The sequence below is a fragment of the Mercenaria mercenaria genome, chromosome 13 (genome assembly GCF_021730395.1).
Source record: "Mercenaria mercenaria strain notata chromosome 13, MADL_Memer_1, whole genome shotgun sequence".
In the NCBI taxonomy this organism is placed as follows: domain Eukaryota; kingdom Metazoa; phylum Mollusca; class Bivalvia; order Venerida; family Veneridae; genus Mercenaria; species Mercenaria mercenaria.
In genome coordinates this window covers 67354221-67367179 of record NC_069373.1, presented here as the reverse complement: position 1 = coordinate 67367179, position 12959 = coordinate 67354221, and the positions used below count along the sequence as shown (strand labels likewise).

The following is a 12959-nucleotide window of genomic DNA, read 5'->3' as shown; positions in this document are numbered from 1 at the left end:
GTTGTTGCATGTTGTGCACAAGTAGCTCGTGTTGTCGTTCATGTAATTCAACATTCACCACGTGCATTTACAAACAATTAATTGTATTACATATTGAAGTCCATTATAAACTTATAAACAACCAAATTTTCTTTAAAATTGTCCTTGTCTGATTTTGAATTTAACGTCTTTTGTTAAAATCCTGATCGACCTTTTCCTGCGAAATGGAGGCTTTCTCAAAATATTTTTAATGAACCGCACTTACGCGACAAGATCAAACACTATATTTGAGAATCATCGAAAGTTAACTGGCTATGCTGCTATTTAGGGTTCGACATTCCACTCTTACAGTTTTAAGACGCGCCACAGAATAACTGTTTTCTTTTATATTTTCAGTATGTATACATGATTTGCACACACAAAAGGGGAAAAAACAAGTATCTACATGTACATGTAGTTATAATTAGACAGTGACAAATAATAGACCAAATATGTGTTTTAAGTCTAAACATTTTGTTCTAATGATTGTAGCATTATGTACAATATTTGTTGTATTAAGATTTATTTGTTTCTACAATGTAATATAGTTATTTATCTATGTTTTCAAAACTATACTGAAAAGTAATTTACTGAATATGTTTGCATATTTGTCTAAAGCATTAATTCAGAGAAGGCCTAAATTGTCCATCTGTCATGTTGAAGTATAGCTGTATTATACATGTGATACCAGGATCAGTTTCAAAAGTAGTTCACTAGGTTGTGATGGATCTTTGAAGTTCGTCAACGTCACATGCGTAATCGTTTCTCAACGAGAAGAAAAAACTCTTAACTAACTCTAAATCCTTAAATACTTGTCACTTCAGAGTAGGGTTATACATTACGTCACTATTATAGAAGATTATATACTGTAAATGTTGTGGACGCACCTCAGAGTAACCTTATACATTATGTCATTATTAAAGAGGACTATATATACTACAAAAGTGGGTGCATCTCAGCTAAGTGCACATCAACATTCATTTTAAATGTCAGAATAATTCTTGTAAAAGCTTGAAGTTTACTTATATGATGTTATTTTGGTGTTCGGTTTTCTATCTACTGTTTAAGGAATGGACAGTACATAATGTTGTAAGAACTTGTTGTCCGACCCTTATTGAAGGCTTATGCCCTTTGATTATATAATTATGTTGAAATATTGTTATTGTAATACCTTCGTATCAAAGAGTAATAAAACGTGAATATTCTCTTTTTGCATTGCCAACACACCGCTAAACATGCACTATACCTTAGAAAAGCCAAAAGTGTGTCGCTATATCAAACACAATGTAACCACTGCAGTAGAGGAAGACACACATGCACGCACGCACGCACACACGCACACACACTGTGTACCAGACCTTGTAGATCTACCCCAGACACAGACAATACCACCAGAAGAATTTTTTCTGCACTTGGTTTCCAACACAGGAAGTTCTGAGACATACTTTGATATTCCTTTGCGAAATTATACTAATAGATCCCACTGGCAACGGAGACATTGAAATACGGAGCTGATAGCATGTCCAATGTACCTGTAGTACCAGACCTTGTAGTTCTACCCCAGACACAGACATACTATCCACAGCAGAACTCTTCAGACTAATGGCATAGTTCTTCTGTTTCATCAGATTTCTTTCGAAATTTCTCTGTTTTCTTCAAATAGTAATAATACTGCGTTTAGGATCTAGCAACTTGTCTTCTTCAAAAGCTCGAATAAACATTTTTACTCCATAATGATTTTCTCTGTCTTGTTTTGACAAACCATGTCTTGTAAATGTGATTTCTGTGCTCTGTACATTCACAGAACCGTCTCTTAGCCGTACGGATTGAAGATCACTGCGTCTCCTGAAAGATGTAATTGCAATGAGGAAAGCATATCTAAAAGTAATTAACTTCATAGAAGCAGTTTTCAAAGGTTTAAAAGATTTTTTCCTCCAAATTCCACTCTAGTAGGTTGCCTAGAATTAAAGACACCTCTAATTAGACGAATGATATCTGGATATTGACCAACTGAAACCATCTTTTAACAAATTAGCTGGTAAAATATCGAACAGCATGCTTTTGTAACCTGCAATAGTTCTATACGTCAATCCCTCTTGAAAGAGATCTGCAAGAAAAAAATCAGAAGCATCAATTAAAGATGCATTATTGGAGTTAATTACCCTTAAACAACGCCAGCTACTGAATTTTCTGTATTTGGCATTGTAGTCTTTATGGGTACCAGATCTCCAAGAAGCCCTGAATAAATTTCTAAACTGTTTAGAAAAGCCTGTCTTTTCAAATTCTTTTTCAATAGTCTCAATGCCATTAGTCTGAAGAGTTCTTGCTGTGGATAGTATGTCTGTGTCTGGGGTAGAACTACAAGGTCTGGTACTACAGGTACATTGGACATGCTCTCAGCTCCGTATTCCAATGTCTCCGTTGCCAGTGGGGATCTATTAGTATAATTTCGCAAAGGAATTGCAAAGTATGTCTCAGAACTTCCTGAGTTGGAAACCAAGTGCAGAAAATTTTCTTCTGGTGGTTGATTTTCGATGCAAACAGATCCATCAACGGGTGATCCCACATCGAGAAAATATTCTACATTATTTCCGTTTTCAAGGACCATTCTGTTGCTAAAATATTTTTGCGACTCAATTGGTCGGCTAATACATGTTTCCCCTGCTATATGTACTGCTCGCAAATTATATTGGGTCTTGATTGCCAGATTCTACAAGTCCCAAGTTTTCATGCACAGATAACTACCCCATTCCACCACCACGTTGATTGAATTGTCTGATTTTATCATAACAGATGTCTGTTTCAACTGAATGAGAATATTAGCATGTAAAATGTCCTATTTCATGTAAAATTCATTCCACGAGTGAAATAATGCCCATTTGACCCCCGATGTACGCGCAAATGCGCGAAAAATGGAAAATATAGGATCTATTTATTAGGGACTTCTTTCGACTATACCACGGAAGCACACATTTGACCGAATTACTGCAACATTACCTTGGAAATGAAAGTGTAAATGTTTTTTATTGCCTCACTTTGTTTATCTCGGTTGCCCAACCAAGATAGATTGAAGATAAATGAACTACGAAGCTACACACTGTTTTCGAACTTGACTATTGTTTTTGGTAGTTAAAATATCCCAATCTATATCAAATGCAAAACTAGTAATGATATTGAAATCAAAAGAGGTAGGGCACTTTTTAAATACTTTTATATTAAAGGTTACAAATAGTTACAAATTTTAATAAAAAGTAAAACAATTATACATTTCCAATAGGGATCTAGATCTAAGTCTATGTAATAGGTCGTTTGGGTCCTTAAATAAATCTCTAACAGAATATACGAAAATTAAAAAAATGTCATAAAATGTTGTTCAAATGTGATTGACCACTTTTAAAGTAACCATGGCAACAGAGATGTTTAAGATATCTCACATCTTGCTTTTTTATCATATTTCTTTGAGAAAAAATATTTAAAACATTTATCTTTCTTGTATAATGTAGGTTCAAAACATTTTATTTCTAAAGTTAGTAATATGTTTTTCTTCTTTTTATGTATTTATTAAAAGGATTTAAAATTACCAAGACAACACATTCTTTACTAGTTTCGACCTTTATGTCTTCGTCAGAAATAACAACGTACAATACAAACGACGTCACGTCCATTTGGACGCGAACGTCAACGTGACAAAAAGCGCAAATACAGAATATATTTGTATTAATGTACATATAGATACGGATCAAAATGATTCGGTGGGTATTTATCGAAAACATATTTCTTCAATATGAAGCAGAGAAAAAATAAAACCCAACATATCTACATGATAAATTTTGAAGTAAACATTAGCATAAGCGAGAATTAACAATAGATCTATTTATAATTATATAAATAGTAAAATAACATTAATTTTAAAGCTAATCACACATATATTATTACAGAAACAATCAAAAATTAAAAACTTTCACAAAAATACGATTTAAAGACAAAATGCAGTCAAACGGCGGAAAAGGGGACATTGAAGCAGTAATAAGGGGAGGTAATAAAATGGCAATAAAATATTAAAGTGCTGGAAAATAGAGCAGATATATTCTTAACTTTTTCATAAATTTTTAATATTATTTTAAAGTTAGAAAATATTTATTTATTAAAAATATCATTTCATGTCCGCAGTTTACTAGTGCACAGTCAACTCCAGTTTCAGAACTTTTAAAAATATTTCAAATTTGAAATTTTAATAAAGAATTGACTGCAAGCATGCATCTTACAATTAATTGTTGTAACTGTAATTTAGTATGTACCTGTTTACGGGAAAGAGTTTCTAAAAAAGCTTATTAGCTTACTACTCGATCCCTTGCTTTTGTAACATGTATTGTAATTTACATGCTATTTGTTGAATAAAATATTGTTTAAACCAAACAAATATCAAAGATTAAATACTGCCTGGCTGTAAGTAGATCTACTCCTCATCTGACTTTATATGAAAAATTGTGCTAGTAAATTTCGTTCTCATAGATGGCGTCAAAATACTAATAACAAGAGGGCCATGATGGCTCTATATCGCTCAACCGGGTTAAATTGCTTGCTTGAACAAATTTTTTTGCTTTTAAACAAAAAAAGTAGGTCAGTACGTAATATTCACGGTCACTGAGAGTCAGTTTTAAAATTGGTGTGCAAAACTGTACATTTCATCCAAATTTCAAGGCTGTATCTTAAAATACAAGAAAGTAGGTCAAGGTCACACTTGGGGGTCATCCGGTAAATATAATTAAACAGTCTAGGAAATATGATCTGATAATTTTTGAAGTATTTTTCCTGTATAACTTATATATTAAGTGATCCCTGGAGTGGGGCCTCTTTTCACTTCAGGGGAATAATTCGAACAATCTTGTTAGAGATCAACTAGACATGATACAAGATATCGAAGGCATAGGCCTTGAACAATATTGTTAGGAGAGCACTAGACAATGCAGCATACCAAATATCAAAAGTATAGGCCTTGCAGTTTCAGGCAAGAAGATTTTTTTAAAGATTTTCCTATGTAAGTCTATGTAAAACTTGGGACTCTCTGGGTGGGGACCTTTTTTACTCGGGGGCATAATTTGAATAATCTTGGTAGAGGACCACTGGGCAATGCAACATACCAAATATCAAAAGCATATGCCTTGCAATTTCAGACAAAAAGATTTTAAAGATTTTTCCTATATATGTCTGTGTAAAACTTGGGACTACCGTAGCAGGGCCTCTTTTCTCCCAAGGGTATGAATTAGAACAATCTCGGTATAGAACCACAAGGCAATGCTACATACCAAATATCAAAAACCTAGGTCTTGTGGTTTCAGACAAGAAGATTTTTAACGTTTTTTTCATATGCACGTCTATATAAACCATGTGACCACCCCCGGGCGGGGCCATATTTCATCCTTGGGGGATAAATTGAACAATCGTGGCAGAGGCCCACTATATGATGCTACATACCGAATATCAAAGCCCTATGCCCTATTGTTTTAGACAAGAAGATTTTCAATTTTTCCCCTGTAAAAGTCTATAGAAAAGATGTGACCCCCAGGATGGGGCAATATTATATCCTAAGGGTATAATTTGAGCAATCTTGGTAAAAACCCTATAGATGATGCTACATACTAAATATCAAAGCCCTAGGCTTATGGATTTGGACAGGAAGTTTAAGTCTATATAAACCAGATGCCCCCTTGGTGGGGCCATATTTGACCCTACGGGATAGTTTGAACAATCTTGGTAGAGTCCCACTAGATGATGCTACATACCAAATATCAAAGCCCTAGGCCTTGCGGTTTACGACAAGAAGATTTTTGAAGTTTTTCCTTTCGGTTGCCATGGCAACCAGAGTTCTATATGGAATTCAATTTTTTAAATCATTTAAAGAAGACCATTCAAGGATCATCCCTGTGAAGTTTGTTGTTTAAAGGAAAGTTCGGACGGACGCCGGACGGACGGATGCACAAACGGACGACGGACGGACGCCGGACGGCTAGCGATCACAATAGTTCACCCTGAGCCTGTGGCTCAGGTGAGCTAAAAAAGCTAAACGCCTTTAAATTTTACATTTAGATATAAAGGTCAAGTGGTTCGTTTCCATGGTAACATTAAAATAATTCATGATATCACTATTTTCTACTGATATATGAGTATAGTTTTAGGACATAAGAACCAAATTATCAACAGAAACGGAAAAACTGGTAATGCAAATCAAACTGTCCCAATTTAATTTGAAAATGACTGTAATAACTGCACCAATCTTTAGTCCCTATAACATCAGTTACTGTCATCAATTTTCTTACATTCCGCATAATATTTCAGGTGCATAAAAGCTGCAAAAGATTGATCATCACTCAAAGCGAAAGACTCATAAAAATATTCCGGAAATAATGTCTGTTTGGAAATAGCCCATTTCTACTATGTTTTCTCAAAAAAAGCAATTATAGCTCTTTGGGTTTCTTTAGATAATCCACACCATACTACAGATATCGTTTCGGACGGACGGGCGTAAAGACAACGCTCCACCTTCGGCGGGGTATAATTAAACGTCTGCTTTTAACATAATCAACGTTGTATAGAGAAATTAGTGAATTATGTTTTGCCTATTTTTTGTTTTTGTTTCTCTATTATCATCTCTGCAGTCCAGTAATATCAAATACAATGTAAATAAAGATAACAATAAAAGCGATCATGTCATATCTTGTTTTACATTCATTTATATACGTATCCCAACTGATAACGATTGCAACTGATTTTAATGCGGGTTTGTTTAAATAATGCATTGATATATGACTGTGCACAGATTTTAATGATTCTGTCTTCACAACTTTTGAAAGTAAACATTATAAAATCATTATGAATAGAGCACAACCTAACAAAATAAAAGCAGACTTTTTGATTGAGTCTGTTCACGAGAGGTAGCGGAAAGTGCAACACCTCCTCACGATCCTGGCCCCGACATAAGCGAAATCATAGTAAAAGTGAATTAACTACATGATCCGAAAATACCAGAAAAATATAACAACACTGATTCAGAGTGCGCTTAGACTTTTACAGCCAACACACTGCTGATATTTTATCCTCATTTGCCCTTTCAGTTAGTGTATAATTTTAAGCTCTGGTATGTCTTACTAGTTTTCTAAACACCTCGTGGACTTGAAGCCAATCATCATCGTGCAGTTTATAGAATATTTCGGAAATCTTTAAGTTGGCATACTCTTCAAAAGTAAAATATAAACGACGCTATGAAAAGATAGGGTCACGCATAACCAGTAAACTGAACATAACCTCTGAACGGTAACCCATCAAAGATATCTGTATAAGTTGTATAGATAAAACATGTAAAAGTCCACTCTTGTGGGTTTTATTTTGTTATGTGACGCAAAATCATTCTTAAGATAACAATGAATACTTCAGATAAAAACAACACAGTGCCAGTGGACCTTAATGATGAATAAAGCTCTCTATAAACAATTTATTTATTTACTTAGTTTAATTAGAAGCATCTGATTGGGACTTTCTACATAAGAATAAATATTATAGCGAAAAATTGGCAATGGATCTCTTTTACGCTTGAATAGTGTTTCAACAAACATTTTGTTCAAGTTGAAAAACACCTAAAGGTATTTATTTTCCGATTAATGGCGCAAAGTATATTAACGGTCAGGGAGTATCAGCCAGCCCACTAGTCCTACAATGCTCAAATATAACACTATAAAAAAGATTTTCGCAAAATACAATCATTACAGTAATTCACACATTTTTACAATTCTCAGGTTGTTACCATAGAGCAGTAATCAATAAACGAATCGAACAATTTATCTTTGCTACAAGGTAACCGTTGAAAACAACGAAAATACAAATGACAAATAGACGATGGCAACAGCTACGTTTAAAAAATAAAACACGTAAGTCCTGTATTGAAACAAAACTACTATTTTACTTACCTCTACCAAATATAATGCTAACGAGTTTCAATTGTATTTCTGAATATTCTATTCTTTTTATTGTAATCTGACTTTTGATAACTGGACTGTCTGATTATAGGAATATCATAAATATAATACACAATAACTTATACCTTGTCACTGACATTTAAATAATTAACTTGTCATACTTCTCATACTATGTTTGTTTGTTTTTCATGTATCTATTAGACAACACTATGTCTCTTGTCTTTCTCTTTCCTGTCACTAGTACCTGTGCCAGACGTACTTGTCTCGGTTAATGGATAGCTAGCACCGCCAGACTGTGAGCTTTGTGCCTCCGTGGTATGATTATCTATTTCACTCATTGGTTTCTTTCCCTCATTTACTATCACAACATCACCCTTTTTGTAACATGCTGATCCGTCTGGAAGACAGACACTGGGCCAAACGACTTCATAAATCGTACCTTCTTTCGTCGAATCTGTCACTGGTTTCTTAAGTGAGTATGGCCTAAAATGTTCGGAACAATCTTCGTGGGGTGTTCCAATGACATTGAAATTTAACACCATAGGAGGATTTGAAACTATCATAAGCCAACAGCAATCATTGTATTTGTTGAAAAATGTCTGTAATCTTTCGGTTGCTTGTTTTCCATTTTCCCCAAACATGAGAACAGTCATGTCTTCCATCTTCATTAATTTTTCCCATACTGCCTATAAAATTAAAGAAAGGTAAAGAAAACAACAGTTGCAAAATGTGAATAAAAAGACACAACATAAGATCTGACCCACTGATACTTTAATAAGACATTGAATTTTAAACCTTATCGTTTCTTTGCAGTCAAGGTTAATCAAAAAGGTGTTAAATCGGATTCAAGTTGTCATGTCCGATAAAGTTTTTATTGATATAATATTAGATTTAATGCTGTAAAGAAGGTACCTGTAAACTGTTTGTGTCAAAATACATAATATTTGATTATATAATTGTGAATTAGTTATTGCGCGCATTCTTTACATCATATATAAATTAAGATCAATGTATACATGTATATTAAATGTCACTAAATGTATTAACTGCTTTTAAATTTGAATATATATCAACAAATAAATAGATAAACAGGGTTTATTGTCTGTCCGTTGTTTGAAATAAGTCAATTAGTTGTGATCAATTTAAGTATCCAAATGCAAAAGTATTTCTTATTAATCTATTTTATGAAAGGACTGTTGCAGATTTTAAAAGAACGATTAGGAATTTCACCAAAATAAGCTCGGTTGTAACTATTAATTTTTCTTGCATTTTTACAGATAATAAACCATGTTGACATAGGAGAAACCAGTTGTGAAATCTGATAATCAGTGGCACATTAACTTACTTGTTTCATTCTAGTCCTTACTGCTTCCTTTTGTGCATATTGTCTTCTTAAAGCAAACAGCTCTTCGTACTGTGAAAAAGTCAACCATTGTATTTTTAAGTTGCTAATGCACCGCATAATGTCTATAGTTAGTTATATATGAAAAATTAGGAGGAGACCTAGACTAAAGACTCTCACGTTCCTTTAGTAAGCCATATTTGCTGATTGATCACATGTGATTATGTTTATTCTTAAAATTCAATAAACGATTGACTATCCAGCATGGTCAATATTTTATCCTCCTTTGTGAAAACAGATATGAATAATGAACTTGTAAATAATTGTAAGGATATTCAAACAGGAGCTCGTAGAACACGAAATGCGCCGCTTGATGCATTCAGTAATTGCACAAGGAACAGAAATTATTTGATAATGTGAACAAAAGTTCTACTGTTCTTGGTCAAAGTGACACTGACCTTTGACCTATTGACCTCAAAATCAATAGATGTCATCTGCTGGTCATGAATAAACTCCATGTTAAGTTCCGTGATCCTAAGCCCAAGCATTCTCAAGTTACCGTCCGTATACATTTTAACTGCTCCAGGTCACTGAGGCCTTGACCTTAGACCTACCGAGCTCAAAAGCAATCAGGATCATTTGCTGGTCATGATCAACCTCCCAATTAACTTTTGTGATCATAAGCCCGAGCGTTCTCAAGTTATCGTATGGAAACGGGTTTACTGTTCCAGGACGCTGTGTCCTTGATCTTTGGCCTACTGTCCTCAAAATCAATAGAGGTCATCTGCTGGTCATGACCAACCTCCCTATAAACTTTCGCGTTCCTAGGCCTAAGCGTTCTCGAGTTATCATCCGGAAACCGTTAAAATTGTTCCTGGTCACTGTGACCTTGACCTTTGAGCTACTGAACTCAAAATCAATAAGGTTGATTTGCTTATCATGACCATCCTCCTTGTCAGCTTTCATGATCCTAGGCCTAAGCGTTCTTGAGTTATCATCCGGAAAACTTTTAATTGTTCTTGGTCAACTTTTAATTGTTTCATGATCCGGAAATCGTTTAAATGTTCTGGGTCACTGTGACCTTGACCTTTGACCTACTGATCTCAAAATCAATAGAGGTTGTTTGCTGGTTATGACCAATCACCCTATTAACTTTCATGATCCTAAGCCCTAGCGTTCTTGAGTTATCATCCGGAAACACATTGGTCTACATACCGACCGACCGACATCTGCAAAACAATATACCCCTCCTTCGAAGTGGGGAATAATAAAACGAAAATAGGTACTTGTTTTAGGCATTTTTACTGGAGGTAATATGTTTACCTGTTTTTGATCTGGGTCTGGATCAGGGTCATTCAGCAGGAAAATTTGACGAATTTGCGAAGTAGCCAAACGTAGACAGTCTTCATATCCAAACTAAAAATGGCAACATGCTTGATAAATATGTAAGTATACAAAATCTAATGAAATAATTATTGTACTCGTAACGGAAGACATTAAATCCAAATATAGTAAATCTTTCTTGACTGAGTAGCCGTCTGTATGCAGATTACCAAATGAAGTATAACAAAAATACTCTTATTACAGATAATTTTGAGAATGATAAGAGTATATCAAATCTTTAAATTGACAGACTTTCATAAATATAAAGGCTATCGCTTCGGAAATTCTCAATTACCACATGCATCAATACATGGATTCATAAGGAATAAAATGCGACCATTGTCTTATAAATGCAATGAAATTGGTAGTACAATGGCGTTAATAATAGAAACTTCCGTATGACGTATGCTGCAAAACGCCGCATGTAAAAAATGTGAATAAAATATATTTATGCTTTATATTTTTATATGTTGATATCATGTCGAAAAACTTCTCTTTTAGATATAAGGAATGGAAATTACGTAACATGCATTTTTGAAGCCGTCCAGCTGACAGATAGTTATTTGTCTCCTAGCTGCATATCTGTTTTACTTGCATGAGGTATAATTTTGATAAATATATCAAAGTATATTTACTCTCATTAGCTCCGCAAGGTGGTGTATAATTTCAAGCTCTGACTTGGCTTTAAAATTTGTTCCGAACCATCTCAACATATGAACCCAGTCGTCGTCATACAGTTTATAGAATGTTTCTGCTATCTTTGAGTTGGCAAATTCGTCATTGACATTCTCGAAACTTCCTTTCATGTCCATCATTTTAGCCATTTCACTTGTTACTGCATTAGAGCTGGAATAAAATACAGATATGTTTCATACAATTATGTCATGTGCATTTATTCCAAAAGTCTTTGCAACCGTTTCCACCAGTTTCAGCGTAATTAATATTCAGTGACGAAGAGCACAAGATTTAAGTTTGATGCATTAAATTATATAAAACATATAAATAAAGAATTAATTTCACAAAATTATTTCATTTTCTGCTATCTGGCGTTTAGGTTTTACAGTCTGTTTTACGCTACAATTGAACTGTTTATGGAAAATTCTGACTTACACTTTTGTTCGTCATAAATGGTTTCAAAATTACACAATATGTCATGCATAAAGAAAACCTTCACAGGAGTATATTTCGTCACAAAAAGTACCAAATATCAATTTGAAATTTACTTTACTAAGTGTACATTACCAAAGCAATGTTGTTTCATTATATTAAATTTAAATGTACATATCATTCGAAATTTCTCTACACGCTATTATATTCGTGAAGTATATAGTTGGAAGTATCATTCAAGGAAGTTTGCTATCTGGCTGTCAGTTTCTATGTCCAATACAGACTGTTTTATACGTTACCATTAGCATGATAATGTAAGCTACCGACTGGCACTACTGCAGTACTCGTCCTAATTGGTTTATAGACTAAACAATATGACATGCATATTGAAGAGCCAGCCATATGGTAACAATGTTTAACTAAGAAACCCTTGGTCGTGAGTTCCAGGCCTCGCTCTTCCAGCTAAAAGTATTACCATTCTTGAATTGTTCTAGAAGCTCTATGCTTTGTTCAGACAGGTAGTTATGCTTATGTATAAAATATATGAATAAGAAAGTACATGGTTCTAGACGTTGCAGAGACTATATTTAACCTATTATTAAAGGCAACTCGTATTACCTTCCTTACTGAAACTAAAGATGTTGTTATTTCTGACGAAGACATAAAAATCGAAACTAGTAAAGAATGTGTTGTCTTGGTAATTTTAAATCCTTTTTACTGAAACTAACAGTGTCAAATTGATCAAGTAATATGAACATCAATACTTGAATCTATCGCAACATTTTACCAAGTTGATCAATCTGTTTTATGGATAGTGTAAATCAGATTTATTACACCCGACTGTAAATCCCAAAGTTACTACTAGACACGTTTTACAGATGCAAAACTTCTATGGAAAATAGGTTTTTAACTAAAGTTACAAATGAAGCACCATGTTGAATGTGTTTCAGACATCTTCCATGGGAAATACTAAACGCCTTTCAAAATATTTATAACTGACATGCCCATTGACCTGACTAGAAACTACAGACTTTAAATAAATCGGAAAACATTTAATGACAGATTGGAAAAGATGTAATAAAACACTAGTGTAATTAAGTTCAGTCATTCAAATTTACTGATCTTACGGGAAAAAAAAT

General features: G+C 34.0%; 1 protein-coding gene across 4 annotated transcripts in view; it reads right to left on the bottom strand.

Moving 5' to 3' along the window:
- Window positions 1–3262: 3262 nt before the first annotated feature.
- The window catches only part of LOC128547988 (uncharacterized), a 53398-nt gene continuing 43701 nt past the window's right edge, over window positions 3263–12959 (bottom strand). For 3 of the 4 annotated variants that reach the window (XM_053522149.1, XM_053522150.1, XM_053522151.1), the window contains exons 5-8: window positions 11349–11559; window positions 10654–10746; window positions 9334–9402; window positions 3265–8674 (exon numbers count right to left, since the gene is read on the bottom strand). In XM_053522149.1, the coding sequence (XP_053378124.1) occupies window positions 8186–8674; window positions 9334–9402; window positions 10654–10746; window positions 11349–11559 (862 nt within the window). In that variant the 3' untranslated portion in view covers window positions 3265–8185. Of the gene's footprint in view, window positions 8675–9333; window positions 9403–10653; window positions 10747–11348; window positions 11560–12959 lie in introns of all 4 variants that reach the window. The other variant, XM_053522148.1, reaches the window with a different exon arrangement.